Source organism: Vipera ursinii, assembly GCF_947247035.1.
Source record: "Vipera ursinii genome assembly, chromosome: 6".
Lineage (NCBI taxonomy): Eukaryota > Metazoa > Chordata > Lepidosauria > Squamata > Viperidae > Vipera > Vipera ursinii.
This window is the reverse complement of record NC_139515.1, coordinates 41,832,501-41,853,578: the sequence shown is the minus strand read 5'-3', so window position 1 is coordinate 41,853,578 and position 21,078 is coordinate 41,832,501. Positions and strand designations below refer to the sequence as shown.

The following is a 21,078-nucleotide window of genomic DNA, read 5'->3' as shown; positions in this document are numbered from 1 at the left end:
TTTAAGAAAGAAAAATATTAGTAGTAATTTACTTAGTGCTGTTTGACCATAAAATGTGGTGTTGTTCTACATACACCTGGCTGAACAGTGTTTGGAACTGCCTCTAAACAGGTGATGCACTGTTCATATTTTCCTTGGAAGAAAGTTCTATAATTGGGGTGCTGTCTCTGAGAAGGCTCTGCTCCTGGCCACTGTTCTATAAACCAAACCAGGGGGACCATCTGGTCTAAATTGATGGTAAACATGGATGTTTAGGGGGCTGGAGGCTAAAACTTATGAAAAATGTTTGTGGGAATTGGGTGTGTCTAGCTTAGTGAAAAGGATTAGGGGTGGTGACATGATAGCAATGTTCTAATATTTGACGGCTGCCACAGAGAAGAAGGGGTCAACCTATTTTCCAAAGCATCAGAAGGCAATAATAGATGGAAACTAATCAAGAAGAAAACCATCCTAGAACTAAGGACTTGTGAAAACAACTAACCAGTGAAAAGGCTTACCTTCAGAAGTTGTGGATGCTCCATCACTGGAGGCTTTTAAGTAGAGATTGGCTATTCCATTGTCTGGAATGGTACAGGTCCCCTGCTTGAGCAGGGGCTTGGACTAAAGATCTCAAAGGTCTCTTCCAACTCTTCTTACACTTTGAGAGAAGTGCTGCCAACCTCTCCCCCTCCCCTCGTCCCTTCCTGGACACAGAGGGAGGGAAGGAAGGAGGGGAAGGAAACAGGAAGAAAGAAAGAGAAGGAAAGAAGGAAGGAGATGGGAATGAAAAGGAGGGAGGGAGGGAGATTGGAATAAGAGGGAGGGTCTGAGGGAAGTCCCGCCTTAGCACTTGGCCACCAGCAACCCTGTTGCCCTTTTGCCATCCCCTGGTGGTCTCCCATCCTATTGCTGATGATGCTTTGGTTACAAAGCCAGGTCTCCTTGCATGGAGTGGGCCTCCCTCTGACCCATGCCCTTTGCCCTCCTGCACCCACCATGAGCAACCTGACCAAGGAGAGCAAGCACAAAAGCAGTAGCCTTGAGGAGGAGGCAAATGCAGCTGGGCACCCCCTCAGGGAAGTGCAGCTAGGGTAGGCAGGGCTGTGTGGTCCTGGTGCTGTGAGAGCTCAAGGGCCAGGCTGGGCACTTTACCTCCGCTGCCCAGGGCTCCAGGTAGTCTATGCCACCATCTAGGGGCGCCCTGCATAGACTGAGGCTCAGTGAGGCTCCTCCAGTGGAGGAGCCCCAGCACTCACCCTGGTCCCACCCACCCTCCGCCAGAGACCCTCAGATCTACCCCAGTCCTGCCCAGGCCCGCACAAATGCCCCTGACGTGAGTGACGTCGAGCTGGCCATACCCCCCCCAGTAGGCCATGCCCATGCCAGCTACACCCACCCAGTAGGCCACACCCACCCAGTGGCCACACCCATCCGGCAGCTGACGATAAATAAGTGGGGTTTGGGTTGCAGTTTGGGCACTCAGTCTCTAAAAGGTCTAGACCTATTCAGAATGAACTCCTATAAAACGTAATAAACTCCCAGTATTTCCAGTGAATTAGTTCTAAACATGTATAACCATGCTGTCTGAATCCAACTCCGTATGTTGGGCATCTGCATGAAACATATTTGTGCAAACCTCTGTTTTATTTAGGATGATCAAATCTGAGTCCTTCGGGAAAGGGCGGTATATAAATCTAATAAAATAAAATAAAATAAATAATACAGGTAATCCTTGACTTACAACTAGTTGCTTAACAGCTATTAAGCTACAATGGACTTGAAAAGAATTACTTGCAATCTGTCCTTGAAGTTATGACTGCCACAGCACTCTTAGTCACATGATCCTGAGCATTTATGATCAGTTGCAGCATCCTGCAGTCACATAAACAAGTTTTATGAAGCTTTTTGCTGTTTTGGGAAAAAAATGCCCATTGGATCAATTGGATTTGGACTTACAGCCATATGATTCATTTAATAACTGCACGACATAATGATCGTAATGACTCATTTAATAATCATCATAAAGATATAAAAATCGAACGTGGTCATTAGACCTATGACTGCAATGACTTATAACTAAAATTCTGGGCTCAACTGTGGTTGTAAGTCAAGGATTACCTGTATGACTGTAATAAAAAAGAAACAATTTTCTAATATTTTATTAGAATGTTTGAATGATCGGAATCAATATACTGTCTGTACCAAAGCTGTTTATTATGAATCTGCATATTATAATGTTAGGGGTAGGATTTAAAATTATATTTAAAAACACATACTAACATTTTAACAAGAAAAATTAACATGATTCACTGAATTTGAAAAAGAAAAGAAAATAATTTTAAAACATTACAAGTTTGCAATTCACTTGTGATTTAGCAATTTAGCAAATGAAGGATGAATTTAGCTCTAAGTGCCAATTAGAAAAATTACAATTTTAATAATCTAGAATAGGCATGATTTAAAAATCCAAAGATATTTCTGTCACTGGTGACAAATATATATTCACAATAAAATGGGAAATTCTATATTATCATTATTGAGATTTTCTTGAGGTGATTTAAAGGAAACCCACATCATTTTTAAAGAACATGATAGTTCAAAAGGCCACACTTTTTCCAGTAACACTTATAAAAATGAAATAAGGAGGACTTTTAAAATTATGTCAGTGTACTCAGAATCACAATATACTGCTACATGTATTTATATAGGGAAAAACCTTGATGTTATGGAAAATGTTAAAACTACTTTTAACATTACCAAAACATAAAGTCTACAGATTTACAATATATACATATTTACATATTTTTGTTAAATACTGAGGGAAATGCAAATAGAGTATATTCTTTCTGCATATAAATGTTCTTGTTATGCAAAGTCAATAAAGCTATAATGGTAAATATATAGCTACATACAATCTACATTTCGCGGGCCACCATCCATTGTCAAAGCACCAAATCTAAATAAAAAACACAATTCAGTTATTACCAATAGATAACAATAAATATTACATAACTTAGCTTTCAGACTATTTTAGAGATGTAATCCCAAGTTTAGAAATAAAATAACATCTAAAGCGATGCAAAGCTTTGAAAGAAATAACATGCTTTCAAAATGGTAAAGGCTGTGACATTTGATGGATTATCTGCTGTTTCTTGCTTTGAAGATTTCTAAACATTCTGTTTACATTTGAACAAAGTTGGGAAAAGTTATTTGATGACTTCCACAAATCTCCATTCTGCCATAAGCAAAATGCACATGACTATTAACCTTTCAACAAACCTTGCCTATTAAGAACATCCGGGGGAGGGAACATGGCTGCTTCGTTGTTTGCTCTCTCTGCTAAAATTTATTCAGAAAGGTTTGTTTTTTTAAAAAGTCCAGCTTGATTTTCCTTGGGTGACATTCTATATTTCCATCAATCCATTCATTTTACTGCTATTCTGTCTTAAATTTCAATCTATTGCTTTACAGTACAAATTCTGGGTTTTGCTGGCTTCCGCTCCTTTTGCTCTTCATCCCCCCTTTATGTTCCTCACAACAATTTTAGAAATAAACCATCCTCTTCTCTTTCTACTATTTGTCTCTCTGTTCTGAACTGGTCTGAGATAGTATGCTTGTGTATAAACACAGACCATTTCTTTATGTCAATGTATTGTATCTGTCATAGTAATAACATACATCTCAAATGTTTTTCTTTTAAATAAAGGTTGCACATACGACGTGCAACAGTCATGAAAGAGGCTAATAGTGAATGAGCAGCCTAAAAAAGCATTTAGTCAGTGAATGGTACATTCTTTGAATTTTAGTAAGATCTTATATTTAAAAAAGGTTTCTGTTGTTATTTAGAATCTGACCCCATTCTGCATTGATTTTGCACAATGTGTCTCTAAGCTCTTTGCTGGACATTCTGGAGGCTGATCTATTCTTTCCTTATTTCTCCTATATTTGCCCCCCAAAATTCCATTGTATCAAAAAAATATAAAGATCTACAGAGAGCTTTCTCATTATAGCATATACCGGTACTTAAAACTTGGTTGAGTCAATATGTTTTGACTCAAATCTTGCCATTTTTGAATCTTGAATTCAAATTGAACTGTGGTTGATTTATATATTTCTAGTTTACAAAACACTGATACTTATGAGATTTCTGGCTCAAAAGTTAAGTAAGGCAAAGTTTGATTAATACTTGAATGAGAGTCAAAGAATCCCAGGGTTATAGTAAAGTAAAAAAAACATCCTATAAGGTGGCTGTGGCAAACCATCAAAAAACTACCTGGACAAATCTATGAAATCAGTTGTTTATATCTGACACATGATTTACAAACTATTTTTCTTCCATGAATAGCCTAACATGACTACAGCCTCCCCACTCCCCCCCCCCTCAAAAAAAAAAACCCCCTGCTGGTACCAAATGAGCCTGGAGTGTTTTCCAGATATTTTGGATTACAATTCTGGTAAGACATAACTGACAAGCAATGGTTATACAGTGGCACCTCAGTACTCGACTGCTTCAATACTTGTTGAATTGAGTCTGTGACACATTTTGATGTGAAAATGCTGCCTTGGTACTTGTTTGTTTGGTACTTAACACACTACAATAGGAAGAGGAGGACGGCTGTGGAGAATGGCCAGGAAGTCAGCCATGCAGGGAAAGTTGCTGCAAAAGGAAGCAGGAGATGGCCACATAGGGCAGACAGGAAGTTGGCTATGCTGAGGAGGTCAGCAAGACAAGAAAAGAGACAGACAGAAAGTCCTTCCCACTAAAAACAAAAGGTCAGATGGTAAGTCACGTAATTTGTTTGGTACTTATTGTATCTCCCGAAACCAATTAACAATGATTACTAAGGTATCACTGTAGATAACAGATATAAGATTACAAGAATTGTAATTTTGGAAAACCTGTGGTTTTCCTCTATCCTGAGACTACATACTCACTCAATTTAATCCATTGTTTCTTTGCATACCTATTGAACTACTGGTAGAAGAAAACTACTCTGAATGTTATGGAGAAATATTCTGTCCTAATAAACATTTACTCAAGCATCTGGGGAAACTCCAAATATCTCTCTTTTCCAACAGCCTTATTTCTCATCCAATTCTCTCCCCTTGTGGTTTTGCATTCCATTCAGATAATTCCCTGGAAATCTGGCTTCATAGTTCACTGGATATATGCTACAGCGTGGTATGGATAACTAACCTTTCTAAAAGATGATTATTTTCAGCTAGTTCTTTAACAACACCCTCCATTTCTTCTTTCAGTTTCTTCATACTGTAAACAAATTAATAAATAAAAAATAATTAATAAATAAAATAATTATGGAATATTTCTGATATTATTCACTGAACACTGTAGTAGAAGTGCCTTAGGAAAAGTTGATAGGAAAAAAAATAAATGCCCATATACAACAGTGATACTTCCGGAGGGAGGAACCATAAAGTCTGAACCATTATCCTTATTCATCTGAGTGTTATTATTAAAATGGATAGGCTAGATAATAATTTAATAATTTGCAAGATGACAGAGTAAAACAGAGAAGATACATGCAATTCTCTACAAATTGCTGGGCAACCCCCCTCCCAGATGTCTAAAGTCAGTCCCACCTCTCTTTCTGCAATGCAAATTAATCTGGTAACTATAATATGTATTTATTTGTTTATTTATTTATTCAATTTCTATTACCATCTATCTCCGACAAGGATGACTCTCTCTGGGTTAGCTGAGAAACAATTATAACCATAGATGTTAAAACAATCAGGAGGGCCGTTAACACACTTGGGCCCCATGGCAGGCATGTAACCAGGTCTTATGAAAGGGAAATAGGATCAGGGAGAATGTTCCAGAAGATAGGCACCATGGCAAAAAGGCGCACCTCCTAGTCCCCACCAGCAGACATTCCTGCCAGACTGGATTGGGTGAGTAGAAACAACTGGGAGAAAATGATGCCTCAGGTAACTGGTCGCAAGCCAGGTGGTAACAGATCACAAGTTAGAGAACAGACTTTCCTGACATAGAACATCTGAAACTGGCAAGATCAATCAATTTAAATTTTAGCATAATCATAATAACAAAGAAAGCATATAAAAGTTTCCTATTTGTTCAAATAAAAATTCTTACCCAAGAGTCATTTCCACCAAAGTATTTGAACTGGGATAAACTGGATTAAATGTATGTTTGATCCCACTGGAAGCAGCTAACATCTTATGGGGCAATGTTTCATCTAACTGCAATGAATGCATAAATCCATGTAAATTTTAAAACCACCATATTACAAACATTTATTTCCTATAAGTAATCACTGGATTTGAAGGATACAAAAGTATTCTACTCTGGTAATATCACTGGACACTTATCACTGATTATTACTATTGTTTTACATAGCCTATTAATTCAAGTATTGATCCTAATCATGTTATTGGCATTTCCAAGCAAACTGCTCATTCCCCAATTACATTATAGAAAAATACAGTGTAGTAATGATTGGATATTTTTCCATATTAAAACATTGCTAAATGTTTCTTTGTTTTAACATTTCATTTAACAAAAGATGAGCAAAATTATCAAGTCAGTATTAGGGCCTGTAATGCATACAATAAAAACTCAAGGTGTAGTGGAAAAGGCTATTATTAATTTTGAATAATTAAGGAGAACATCACCTTGTTTACATAGTCCTGGTATTTGGACACCTCTTCCTCAATATCAAAGCATAGTTTTCTAAGACCTAGTAACTGTTTCTTTAGAAGAAGCATCTTTCTGGAAAGAAATACAATTTATATGAAAGTATTATATAATTTTTGTTAATATGTTGCTATAATAAAATACACTAATGTTAAATATTACTCAAGAAAAGGAGCAACTTGCCTCATCCAATCCTCTGCCTTATCTAAGAAGGTTTCATATTTGTTGACACATTCTTCCTTGAACAGAGTCATGGCTTTTGTGGCATGCAAAAACAGTTTTTGCCTATAACACCCAGAAATAAGAATCAGAATGCTTTAAGGTACTAATTTTCCAAATTTATTTGAAAGTTTAAAAACCCATAGAACATGCATGTAGCTAAAGTTCAAGAAAGAGGAAACGCTTCAGCTATTCACCTTCTTATATATAGAGAGAATACATTAGGTCAGCGTGGTCAAATAACATATTTTAATATGTTGTATAGTCTGTCCTTTCCATTATATTCAAATTAATGCAAATAGCACTGCTTTATTTTGAATGAACTCATCATAATGGGTTGGCTGTAAATGGCCTTAGTGTGAACCACTGGATCTTTCAAGACAGATCAATTGTGCCCTTCTCGATTATATATAAAGTATAAATTAATCCATGAAAAAGGGTATGCATGCTATAAAACTCAAATAAACTAAAAGCTTTTAAGAATATTTTAATCATTTTCCTGTTTGGTTGAATGTTTTAGAATGTTAATATTTTCCAGTTAAAGAATTTTAACCATTGTGTTTAAATTTATTAATAACTTATCATTTAATAAATCTTAAATGTATATGAAGACTTCTAAACCTTCAGAGTTGCATAACAGCCAGCTTTTTCTTCAATGGCTGATTTGTATTTTTCCCCCATCACTCTTTCTAAAACTCTGTAGTGTTATGAGGCCTAGATTTGTAAAATACAGAGGACTCATTCTAATCTTTGCATATACATCAATAGACATGCTCATTCCTTATATATGTTTTGTATTTTATATGGACACAGTACAAAAGGCTGTTGAGTAAAGGAATATTACGCAGAGCAAAGGCATCCACTTGGCATTTCATCCCTAGCTTCACAGAACTTATTCCCCCAATTATATTGTTGAAGACAACAAACAAAGAAAATACAGAACAATACAAGTATAAAATCCTTATAAAACAAATGGACTTACTTGTCAAATTTGTGAATTTGCTCTTCATTATAAGGAAGTCCTAAAGAAGGAACCATTTAAATCAGATTGGATGGCCAAGAAATTATTTCATGCAATTAAACTCTCCTTACTAATATACTGATTCAGTGCCAGCAAGTTGGGGTCAACTCTGTGTGTCCATACTAACTTTTTCCAAGATGATCTGTCCTCAACTTGGATTTTTAGGGATTTTAATGGTGTATTCACTGCTATTATAATCTAATCCACCCATTTTGCTGGTGATTCTCCTCTTCTTTTTGTTTCCACTTTAGCCAGCATAATGGACTTCTCAAGAGACTGGGTCTCCCCTTAATGTGTCTCAAATATGATAGTATGAATCTGGTCACGTATACTATTTCAATTGAAAACTCCACGGCCATTTGTTTTCCTGACAATATGGCATTCTCAATAGTGTTCTTTATTGGAATTGCACTTCTACTCAAGAGAATGCTGAATTGCTTTCAAAATTTCTGTAAAATCAAGTCAACCCAGAAAGTTAAGGATGTTTTGTAATTAACTGAAGCTAAAACAAAAACAAAAATAGTTTGAAACCACTTACTTCTTTCTGCTTTGTCTTTTTTAAATTGATAATAAATATCAGTTATGGAAGTCAGTAGGACTTGTAATCTTTCTGGGCTAGAAGAAAACAGAATAAAATGAAAATATAGATAATCCTGTTGTGCAATGCTTTTAATTCAAAGGCAAACAATGACTTTAAGCTGCCGGGATATGAAACTGGCACTTTTTGCAACTTAAACAAAATATTTTTTTCCCAAGAAACATCCAGCAACCATTCAAAATAGCTAAGCAATCCCAGGAAAAGATACAACTCCTTTAAGAAGCTTCAAACATGTCTGTACGGACCTGCCCCAGCTGATCCTCTCAAGAAAGCACAACTTTTGACTCCATAAGGTTAATCAAATGAACTTTTACTGAGAGAAAGTGGTTGCAACAAGCAGAATCTAACAGTCCCACACAAAGCACAAAGCTATTCCTCCCATTCCAAAACCCAAACACCCCTGACCAGTCCACCAGCAGCCAATATATTGCCACAAGGTTTTTTTGAGAGTGCTGAGGTACAAGCCTGGTAACAGGTCATTCTCAGGGTGCAGCGACCTTGGAGTCAGGCTGGAACCGGCTGAGAGGCAGTCCATCTTGTGTCTGAAGATGATCCCCCTCCCTAATTCCCATGCTGTTACAGCAAAGCGGAAGCATGCAAAGAATACTCTCCCCAGACCCTTCTCCTTCCCCTCCAACAGAATGGCAGGGCACCCAAAAGGTCTCCTTGTACATTCCAAAGCATCATTTTGGCTTTTAATTGAAAATCCTCCTATGCTCTAAACAATTATTCACACCAGGATTTAAAAGTTAAATAAACAATTAAAACTGAATGGAAATTCTACTAACTTTCTATCTTTTGGATGTGTACCATCTTGGCTAGTCCAGCTGTCAGATAGTAAACCACTAGGAGAAAGCTTGTTTTTGATATCCTGAAGACTGCTCTCTATTGTTCCTTGAGAACTAGAAAGCTAGAAAAATACAATAAATTTAAATATATACAAATGTGTGTAAACTTATTAAAAACTAAAAAAAATCCTTTGCAAGTAAATTTCAGTGCTCCTGAAACTCTATTGTGCACTACAATATTGTAATAGAAAGTTTTACCAGTAACAGTTTTGAGTGTATGTCTAAAATGTCATCCACTTCTGATGGTGCCACATTTTTGTATCTGTTCACAGAAAGAGAAAACAAGCACAAAATAAATGAATAATGGTTTATAATTTTGTTTACAATATCACATTTTTAAATGTAACATTCTTGAATAATAATTTTGGATATAATTGGAAAAATTCATGTGTGTGCATTATTGCTAGTATTATTTTAAAAGTCTTGCTCAAGTTATATATGGCTCTAATTTGGCAATAAAAAACCAGTGCAGAAATTTCATTAGACATAAGCAGCAGTTTTGCTGAATATTAGTTCAATATTTTATGTTAGCAGATTAATCATTGTGTTACTGAAATAATATCTGCCATATGATTTACTCTGCTCTTCTCTGGCTCAGGTTTTCTTGGTTCACAAAACTTCCAAAACACAAATAAATAAAAAAAACCACTGAATTCCATGTGATGATCATGTTCCACTGATGCTGTCTAGTTTCAAAGCTTTTTCCATAAATTTTGTCAGCAAGCTAGGGTCCAAATATTCTGATTTCAACATGAGTAACTACAACCTGGACAATTATGTAAAATGGCTTTAATAAAAGTAAAACAAAAAAACAATATATTGTGTCAAAATGCAACTCAAAATAATTGCTTTGGTTGTATTGGAAATCAGATCAAAATAGATTTATCATGCAACAAACACTATAGTAGTGCACAACCACCATGCTTAACCCACCATCAATATACATATGCATGGACAGATATTGGAGAGATGTCTGTAAGTTCACATGTATGTTCATAGATCTTTCTTCTTAGTATTGTCGACAAACTGTTAAGCACCAGGTAAATAAGGAGATCCAGGCAGTTCAAATGAGTATAAAGATTTATTGCAAGCTTAAACTTTCTATTAGAATCTGAACTACTAATGGTCCAAGCAAAATGGCAGCAAATAAGAATCATGGGAATTTAAGGCAAGGAATAATAGAACTAAAGGATGTAGAATATAACCAAACATTCAGGGGTGGGGAGATATCAACAATAGTGGAATAGAAATTTTACAATGGAACCGATTATCCAGACAGATGGTTGGCTTTCCATTAGATGTGTTTGTATTTGAGCTAAGGCTGGACCAAAATCTTTTGAGAATGATTTATTTGGGATTTTTGCATTCAACAGGCCTGGCTGGCATCCTTGGATCCTTCCAACCATACAATTCTGGGATATTACACTGATTTTATAATCAGTTAGCTAGTACTGCATTTGTGTGGTCAAGAGCAGCACTTTAATTTTCTTGCTTTAAAAAATAGAAATACTCACATTTTCATAGCTTTTTCTGTATTTCTATTGCAACATTCCAGCTTGATAGCAACCTCTGTCTTTTTGTGGAATGTTTCATTGTATTCTTCTTTGATGATTTCACTAGAAAACATAGCAACTGAATCAACAGACACAGAGATAAAAGCATTATGAAATTTTTTCTTGGTCTTATGGAAAAATTAAAATGCCTATCACCAGTCTCCAGAGGAGGAGGGAGTGAGGAATGAAAAGAATACAACAAACACAAAGTGACCTGGGTAATCTAGTACAATCTCCTGCTCAGTGAGATTGGAGCTAAAGAGATGTCCGGTTGCTGTGTGACATCTCCAATTGTACTATTCTATTACTACTCTTAAGTTTTTATTACTTAACCATTCTTAATATCAGGACATTCTTTTGAATCTTCAGCTTGAGTTTCCTTTTAGTTTTAATTAATTTGCTGAAACAATCCCAGGTTCAAGAAAGAACAAGTGTATCACTTTTCATACATGACACATATTTGGATTTTTGTAGACTGCTGTACTCACGCCATAAGTCTTTAAGACATGTGATAAGAGGACTGTGAATTGTGAATACTGAAGTATGCTAACATTATCAGTTCAAGCCATTATATTCCTCATTAAATTTTTTCTCTTCAAATACAATTTACCAGAACACTGAATCACCTTTTCAGTCCGCCCCCCTCAAAAAATGTGAAATATATTTTTGGCTTGCCTAATTTTAATATACTAAGGTAATTAATAAACTCCAGTACTATTGATGTAATTAGGAACATTAAAATTGAAAATATTAAATATACCACAAGAATCATTGTATCCACATTACATCAACTATTTTAATATTTTATATTGTGAGATAAATATATGTTCTGACTAATATGTATGTATGTATGTATGTATGTATGAAAGAAAAGAATCTAGCACCAGGATAGAAAAATAAACAAACTGTTTAATATGCAAAACACTTAGCTTTCATCGGCCAAACTGCCAACATCGTCAGAGCAAGAATAGGAGATCTGGGAGTTTGCCTATATAGCCGGCTGCTTTTGCACCCTGCTCATTGAGCGGGTCACTGGTCTATTGACTTCAAACGGCTGTAGTGTTTCTAAATGTCCCACATTTCTGTGTGTGCTTGCAGGATCAGAAGTTTTTTTATTCAATCCACAACATGTCTTGAGATAGAGGCTCAGGGTCCACCAAAAAAAAAAAAGGGGGGGGGAGGTACAAAACAAATGTGGCTGGGTAATCAGCTTCCTGATGTGTATATCTTTCCTGTTCCAGCAGTCCGGCCTGGCATGATAGCGTTAATTGGGGTCCCAGTTTGTTTTCAATATTGTTTTTATTACTTTTTATTGTTCATCTGTAGACCTTCCTTCCTCTGTACACCGCCCCGAGTCCCTCGGGAGAAGGGCGGTTTATAAAAACTAATAAATAAATAAATAAATAAATAAATAAATAAATAAATAAATAAATAAATAAATAAATAAATAAATATGCTCACCAGGGGAGCAACCATGAATAAAAAAACAACTTCTGATCCTGCAAGCACGCGAAGAAATGCGGGACGTTCTATTTATATTTATATATATATTTACACACACACACACACACACACACACACACACACACACACACACACACACAGCTTTTTTTCTCATAGCACGCACCTTTTTTTGCAAAAAAAAAAAAAAAAGAAGCTCCCTCTATTGGCTTTTGGAGTAAGCAATCTTGGCCCTTTTTTATGACTCGTGGACTTCAACTCCCAGAAATCCTGAGCCAGCCATCCTGAGGGAAAAGAGAGAGGTTTCCAAGCTGAGCCATGCTGGCTCAGGAATTCTGGGAGTTGAAGTCCTTGAGTCATAAAAGAGCCAAGGTTGCCTACCCTGCACTAGAGGAGGACATTAAAATTATTTACAAGGTTACTTCTTTAGGAACTAAACTTTTAGAATCTAAAACAGATAATTCAAAAAAGCCAACAGGAAAGAACCTCATATTTTTCATCTCCTTCTGTCTTTTGGAAGCTAAAATTAGATAACAAAATAATCTATTTCCTATGTTAACAACTCTTCAATGAAATCAATAAAGGTAACAGGAAAGAAATGAGAAATGTTTTTCTCAATGTAATATGTCTAATTTAGCTGATGCTAGGAAAAAATAGTATCTTTTGTACACTCTTGAAAACTATTTTGAATCTATAATCATCTATTACAACTAAACCACTTTAAATTAAACAATTCTTAAGAATGAAATATTCTTAATTTGGACTTTACTTTTACTGTTTGGACTGTTGTGTGTTTTGAAAAATAGGTTATTTAGAATCTAGTTATGTTGCACTTCAGTCTTTAAATAATTAACCTACTATATACAGTTGCAAGAAAAAGTATGTGAACCCTTTGGGATTACGTGGAGTTTTGCATGAATTGGCCATAAAACGCGCTCTAAACGTCATGTAAGTCACAACAATAGAAAAACAGTCTGCTTAAAATAATACTACACAACCATTAGCTGTTGTCATGTTTTAATTGAACATAAGATGGAAACATTCACAATGCAGGGTGGAAAAAGTATGTGAACCCCTAGCCTAATGACTTCTCCAAGAGCTAATTGGAGCCAGGAGTGAGCCAACCTTGACCCCAATCAGTGTGATGATATTGGATGTGTTGCTGACAGCTGTCCTGCCCTTTAAAAACACACACCTGTTTTGGGCTTACTGGTCTCAAGAAGCACTGTCTGATGTGAACCATGCCCCACAGAAAAGAGCTCTCAGAAGACCTACGATCAAGAACTGTCAAGGGTTACAAAAGTATCTCCAAAAGCCTTGATGTTCATGTGTCCATGGTAAGACAGACTGTCTACAAATAGAGAAAGTTTAGCACTGTTGCTACTCTCCCTAGGCGTGGTTGTCCTGTTGACTGCAAGAGCACAGCGCATAATGCTTAATGAGGTGAAGAAGAATCCTAGAGTGTCAGCTAAAGACCTACAGAAATCTCTGGCACATGCTAACATTTTTGTTGACACATCTACAATAAGGAAAACATTAAACAAGAATGGAGTACATGGGAGGACACCAAGGAGGAAGCCATTGCTGTCCAAAAAAAATATTGCAGCACGTTTGAAGTTTGCAAAAGAGCACCTGGATGTTCCACAGCACTACTGGCAAAATATACTGTGGACAGATGAAACCAAAATTGACTTGTTTGGGAAAAACACACAACACTATGTGTGGAGAAAAAAAGGCACAGCACACCAACATCAAAACCTCATCCCCACTGTAAAACATGGCGGAGGGAGCATCATGGTTTGGGGCTGCTTTGCTGCCTCAGGGCCTGGACGGATTGTTGTCATTGATGGGAAAATGAATTCCAGAGTTTATCAGGACATTTTGCAGGAAAATGTACGACCATCTGTCTGCCAACTGAAGCTCCGCAGAGGATGGGTGATGCAACAGGACAATGACCCAAAGCGTACAAGTAATTCAACAAAACAATGGCTTCAACAGAACAGAATACGCCTTCTGGAGTGGCTGTCAGAGTCCTGACCTCAACCCGATTGAAATGCTGTGGCATGACCTTAAGAGAGCGATTCACACCAGACATCCCAAGAATATTGCTACACTGAAACAGTTTTGTGAAGAGGAGTGGTCCAAAATTACTCCAGATCGTTGTGCAGGTCTGATCTGTAACTACAGGAAATGTTTGGTTGAGGTTATTGCTGCCAAAGGAGGGTCAACCAGTTATTAAGTCCAAAGGTTCACATACTTTTTCCACCCTGCACTGTGAATGTTTCCATCTTATGTTCAATTAAAACATGACAACAGCTAATGTTTGTGTAGTATTATTTTAAGCAGACTGTGTTTTTCTATTGTTGTGACTTACATGACGTTTAGAGCGCATTTTATGGCCAATTCATGCAAAACTCCACATAATCCCAAAGGGTTCACATACTTTTTCTTGCAACTGTACATAAGAATATATGATGTTTTCCCTGGTGAGCTTAACATCAATAACAACATTTATTAAATAATTTCTGGTGGTATTATCTGTACATTAAAATTGTACTTAGTCACAATCTTTCACTTTTCACATTCTGGACAAGCAGTGGTCATGTATCCTAGCAAAAGATGTTACATATGTGCATAAGCGTAGTCAGTAGCATATGCCTTTTTTAAAATATCAAACATGCAAAGAAACAAAAATAAGTCCAAAATATCTGTATTACATCCAGAAATGCCAACTTTGCAACCAATATTTCTCATCCATAACTATGGCACCCTAAGGATACCTGCACACATACAAATGCTTCTCTGGGATCAGTAACACAGCAGGGATTGCTTTTTCCTTCCAGTAACAGATTGCTGGGAAATACCAAACATGGCCTTGAGAATTCCAGTGTTTGTTACATATTTTTCTGGATGTGGTTGGAAAGAGGCTGTTTGGCACCGGAGACCACTGCCACGAGGAACACAGCTCTGGGTCGGGGTTCGGAGCAGCTCCAGGTGGGGGCTCAGCACGGGCCACGGCATGGCAACTGTGGGGAGGGGAATCCCCACAGTGGCTGTGCGGAGGGGAATCCCCGTGGTATGTGGCTCCGAGCCGCAGGGGTGCAAAGGACGGGTGGTGCCGTCATAGCAAGACACCGGCATCGCTCCCAGTGACAGCACCTCTGAGTTCCAGCACTTTTTTTTTTAAAAAAAGCACTCTGTGTGTGTGCGCACGCACGCACACACACACACACAATTTTAAAGGTTATATCAATTATGAAGAGGGATATTTGAGGTATGTCCATAGTGAATGGAGCCAAAGTCCCAAATTCCTTCCTTTATGCACATGCACAGAAGTTATCAAATCAAAGAAGCCCATTCTTCAATTCTGCAGGAAGCTAAAGAACTAATTCTTGTGGAACTGTCACTTAAAATCCCTTCAGATGCCTTGAGAAGAGGCCTCCTGACTGAATAATTTTACTTCCCTTCACCTTTCTCATTAGGAATAGAAAAAAGGATGCATACTGCTGTGAGCCCAGAACTTAACAATGGGTTGAAAGAAATATGCTTAGGGTTGAATCTTTAATCTCTAATCTTTATAAACATATATGGAATCTGATATTGTTATTAGCAGGTATTTGATTTGTTTGTTTCCTTTCATCAGGAAAATTTAATCAGTATAAATCACTTACTTTGTATGAAGTAGTATCATCCATTATTGCACCTGTTTGGTTACAGTTTATTACAATATTTCTACATCTTCCAAACTGTCATAACTCAGCTGATTATATAATCATAAAACATAATCAAATACGATAGAAACTTAGAAGCAACTCAGAACCACTGTCAAACCCTAGATTATAGAATATTAGAATAAGAGTTTTCACAGCTTTGAAAAATGCATGCAAGGTGAGGCTCTCCTTGTCTCAGAGAGTAATTTGGGCCCTCATTCCCTGGTTGGGTAGGGATCAAAAACAGCCTTTTGAGGGACAAATAGAGCATGTTGATTTTGAGACAGAAAGATCATCTTGCAAGTACATGGGCATGGCATCATATAATCTTTAACAATTAAAATAAGCATTTTAAAATGGGCTACTGACTTAACCAGGGTTTCACATAGTCACTGAAAAACACACATTGAATATTTATTCTTTTATTTGAATTTATTAGCCGCCAATGGACTCTTCCCATACCTCCAACTCTTACTTAATTATTCAGAGTCAGAGCTGTTACCTGCAGGAATGACAGTGAACAGAGTTGATCAATAGCATCACTCACATTAGCCATTTGATTCCTTTTCGCATGAGCTCTTGATAAAGCAGTAAAGCTCGGGCAATTCTACAAGCATAACATACAACTCCTGTTACTATCTGTAAGAAAAAAAACAAATAAAGTGCATTAGTGAATAATTTGCTACAGTGATTTTATTAATACAGTAATGTAATATTTAGATGAAATAAGATCACGAGGTAAATGGGAATATAATCCACTAAACCAAATACCAAGCATACCGTATTTTCCAGCGTATAAGATGACTTTTTAACCCATGAAAATCATCTCAAAAGTTGGGGGGTCGTCTTATATGCCCAGTCGTCTTATACGCCGGAAAATAGTACATAAATCAATCAAGCGTCCCTGTTCCTGCAAAGCAACTTCAAGCCTCCTTAGTCCAGTCCCCCCTCCAACGTGACTCTCCCTTCCCACCCCCAAGAGCCTCTCAGCCCCTTCCCCTCCCCCTTGCAAACGCCAGACCCCGGGAGCTCTTGCGTCTATTCCAAAGGGTGGGTGGAAGGAAAAGCCCCTTTCGGCTCCGGCTTGGCTGCAAGTCAGCGAGCCCGGGAAGGCACGCCCTCCCCTCTCACTGTGGAGGAAGCAGGGCAGGCTGGCGTCTGGCGGGAGCCGGCAGGGCAGTCCTGCACACACGTGCGCTCCCCGGCTCCTAAGGAGTCCTCAGGGAGCCATGGCAGGCGCCTCACGCTCTTCCCTCTTGAGGCAGCATCGGCGGAGCCGTCCGGCGTCAGCCGGCAGGGCAGTCCTGCGCACGCGCGCGCTCCCCGACTGTTAAGGAGCACTCCTTAGCAGCTGGGGAGTGCGCGCGTGTGCAGGACTGCCCTGCCGGCTCCCGCCCGACGCTCTTCCCTCTTGAGGCTGTATCAAGTTAGAAAGTTGTAATACAAGCTCTGGAAAAAGCAAAAAGTAAACATAACTTGAAGACTATGTATATTAATTACTAAGATGAGTGGTAATAGATCAAAGAAGTTCAGATTAAGGTGTAAGGCAAGCAAGTTCTTATTATATAATCGTTAAAAGTTTTTTAAAGAAGCACTAATAAAATTACTACTTATAAAATTCTACCCTATATTATCTGCATTTAATAACATTTATTTTCCTCCTATACATCTCAAATGTAGCTGTTCTTGTTTGTCTCACTTAGTTGCAGGATCTGCTTACTTTGGATTGCACTCACCTAGTTCTTACAGTGAAGTTCTTAAAAAACATGATTCAGCAGGAACTTTTGTTTGTCACATTGATAAGGGCTGAGAAGGAATGCCTGCTCCCCAGTCACCCAACTGGGTTTCATGCTTAAGGGAGAACTAAAACCTGGATCTCCCCATTCCCAGCCCAGCAATGTAACATCACACTGGCTCTGAAGTATTCATTCTTATACATGTAATTATAATTAACTGAGATACTTACTTTTGCCATACTTGCATCACTATCCAAGTCATAACGCTGATGAACCTTGGGAAGCAAAACTGCAATAGAACAGAAGGTTAAAAAAGAAAATTAAAAATTACAGTCAAAATTTAAAAAAAAAGAAAAACCCCAGAACATATCCTCAAGATAATCTGAGAAAATGGCAACTATTATAAAAGCTACCACAGAGTGATTTGGGGAAAGAATGAATTCATTATAAGTAGAATATGTTTTTCTAACTAATCCTCTTATAACTATATAATTTGTTAAAGAAAATCATATGGTGAAAAGCTTCTTTCACTAGTACCCATTTCTTTGTCAACAGAAATGTCCGTATTATTGTAAGTTCTACCTATTAAGTAATACTGTTACGTTTCAAATTGAATGTGTGGTAAGGAGTTGCCACAGGATATTCTGTCAAAATTTGTAAGATGGAAGGTACAGTGTCACAAAGCATGTGCTATCTCTTTTGTGTGTGTGTGTGTGTGTGTGTGTGTGTATGTATGTGTGTGTGTATGTATGTGTGTGTGTGTGTGTATATATATATATATAAACAAAACTGAGATACTAGAGCAGGGGTAGGTAACCTTGGCTCTTTTATGAGTCATGGACTTCAACTCCCAGAATTCCTGAGCCAGCCATGCTGAGGGGAAAGGGACAGGGAGAGGTTTCCAAACTGAGCCATCCTGGCTCAGGAATTCTGGGAGTTGAAGTCCATGAGTCATAAAAGAGCCAAAGTTGCCTACCCGGAACAGGGCTTGGATCAGAAGATAGCACTTACTTTCTTGCCATTTTGATCACAAATAATGCCCCTTTTGCTTACTTTATGTAATTTCTGCTTTTTTACTGTAGTATTTTGCTGTATTTTCAGAACTGTTTATTTTTTATTTTGAAAATTCTTTGAATTGTACCAAAAAGCAAAATAAATATTAAGAATCCTTTTTGAAATGTATGAAGATGGAACATTGTACCAATTCAGAACTACACAATTTCTCAAATGAAATGGAAAAAAACAACTCATTGCTATTTCATTAATTAATTTCCAGTGAAAAATGTGTAATTTTGACTACACATGTAATATAGAATATTGAGTTAGGATACATTCCAAATAAAACTGAATTAAAATTTTGCCCATATCAGATGGGTCCTGAGTGGACCCTGACTTATCTCAATAAAAGTTAGATAGGATTGGAAGTGGCTATTACTTAAGAATACATTGGTGCAATACATTGGGATACAACAATAAAACTCTTATTTTATTATTATTTAAAAAATAATTGCTACAGTCCTATATAAAATAGTATAGCTTTTAAGAGTTACACATTTAATACAACTAAAATATGTTAATGCTTAAGTTTTAATAACAAAATAATAATTCCATCATACTTTCTTCATAGAGTAATCCTATGATGTTTACAGCTTCTCTGCTTACAACAATTATAGTATTTTCCTCTGTCGTTTTAGGGAAAACTTGTGCCAGTCTGCTAGGTTCTAGTACTAAACGCCGGCCTTCATATATCAATTCTTGATTGTGTGAAGGTATTTTCGTCTGTTTGTAGACAAGTTCATTAAATATGGTAGTACTGTTAAAAGGGGGAAAACAACACATGTAAGAAAGAACTCCCAATCCATTAAAATAGCCAGGGGTAAGGGGGGGATCTATCTAAAGGCAAACAAATCATAGACCTAGTTGACTTATGAAAATAAAATTATAGAAGCACTTACTTATTATGATTGTGAATATAAATTTTGTGTGCAGTCATTTGTTGAAGAGAGAAGACATGAATAATTATCCGATGAAGTATGTCACTCGTCTCTGCAAAAAAACGATCAAATCCCCAACATTTTTCTTGATCCGCTTCAAGAATATTCGCAAGGACAGGTGTAAGCAGCACCTGCAATCCCCTAAAAGGTTACATAGAAAATAAATATTATATTGGATAAAGTATGATGGCATTCTTTCTGTTTCAGCCAAACTTAAATATACTAATTTTATTATATAAGTAGTCCTTGATTTATGACCATAATTGACCCCAAAATTTCTGTTGCTAAGCAAGACAGTTAAGTAAATTTTGCCCCATTTTACGAGCTTTCTTGCCAGTTGTTAAGTGAATCACTGCAGTTGATAAGTTAGTAACACAGGTAATAAGTGAATCTGGCTTCCCCATTGATTTTTCTTGTCAAAAGGTTGCAAAAGTTGATCTCATGACCTTGGCACACTGCAACTGTCATAAATACATGCCAGTTGCCAAGTGTCCAAATTTTGATCATGTGATCATGAGTCTTAAGTGTGAAAAATGGTCATAAGTCACTTTTTTCAGTGCTGATGTAACTTCAAACGGTCAGTAAATGAATGAATAAAATATTGTCATGCATAGACTTTTTTATATTCAAGCAATACAATTAAGTCCTACTGTAAACTAGAATTTTCTTTTCCACTTATAACTCAGCAATGTGGATTACTCAAAGAAAGGATTCTGTCATTTCAAGTCCTGTGCATTATCTATTCTCCAAACTGCTTAAATCACACAAGATTTTTTTCATATTCACATGAGATTTTATGAGACATTGGAATCAACATTAAATTATGTAAGCAAATCAATGGTTTGACAAAACTTACTTAGAAAGACTACAGGAAACAGGCATATCACGACTCCATTCAATGGGACCATTTTCTGCTTTCTGTACTCCAGATATTGCACCAGAAGGTTTTCCAGTTATAATTTTATACCTTTGAGATATAAGAAATACCATAATCAGGAAACATATTCTATAATCAAAGTATGTAATAGCAATGTGAATTACAAAGCAACCTTAGGCAGCTTTCTAATTCAGAACTAACTATATTTCTAAAGAAGTGGCATTTTAATTGTTACTGAACCATTTAACAACTATAACAGGAAACACAGTTTTTAACTGCATAAAGTTTGGAATCATTAAAAATTTGAATGAAGTGTTTTTCTTGAAAATTAAAGAAGTTTTAAAAAGTTAATTTTTTCAACAGATTTATATATATAGATAGTGAAACAAGTATCTATGAGATATTA

At 36.8% G+C, this 21,078-nt stretch overlaps 1 protein-coding gene across 3 annotated transcripts in view; it reads right to left on the bottom strand.

Annotated features, from left to right (window-relative positions):
• TBK1 (TANK binding kinase 1) overlaps window positions 1-21,078 on the bottom strand; it is a 50,781-nt gene that overhangs the window by 17,823 nt on the left and 11,880 nt on the right. The window contains exons 7-23 of one of the 3 annotated variants that reach the window (XM_083365929.1): window positions 20,652-20,762; window positions 19,757-19,936; window positions 19,418-19,614; window positions 18,032-18,090; window positions 16,613-16,704; window positions 10,856-10,957; window positions 9,540-9,603; window positions 9,282-9,403; window positions 8,434-8,510; window positions 7,857-7,896; window positions 6,835-6,940; window positions 6,634-6,726; window positions 6,095-6,201; window positions 5,177-5,248; window positions 2,892-2,935; window positions 1,771-1,887; window positions 1,616-1,673 (exon numbers count right to left, since the gene is read on the bottom strand). In XM_083365929.1, the coding sequence (XP_083222055.1) occupies window positions 1,838-1,887; window positions 2,892-2,935; window positions 5,177-5,248; window positions 6,095-6,201; window positions 6,634-6,726; window positions 6,835-6,940; window positions 7,857-7,896; window positions 8,434-8,510; window positions 9,282-9,403; window positions 9,540-9,603; window positions 10,856-10,957; window positions 16,613-16,704; window positions 18,032-18,090; window positions 19,418-19,614; window positions 19,757-19,936; window positions 20,652-20,762 (1,516 nt within the window). In that variant the 3' untranslated portion in view covers window positions 1,616-1,673; window positions 1,771-1,837. Of the gene's footprint in view, window positions 1-1,615; window positions 1,674-1,770; window positions 1,888-1,915; window positions 2,936-5,176; window positions 5,249-6,094; window positions 6,202-6,633; window positions 6,727-6,834; window positions 6,941-7,856; window positions 7,897-8,433; window positions 8,511-9,281; window positions 9,404-9,539; window positions 9,604-10,855; window positions 10,958-16,612; window positions 16,705-18,031; window positions 18,091-19,417; window positions 19,615-19,756; window positions 19,937-20,651; window positions 20,763-21,078 lie in introns of those variants that run through there. The other 2 variants (XM_083365930.1, XM_083365931.1) reach the window with 2 other exon arrangements.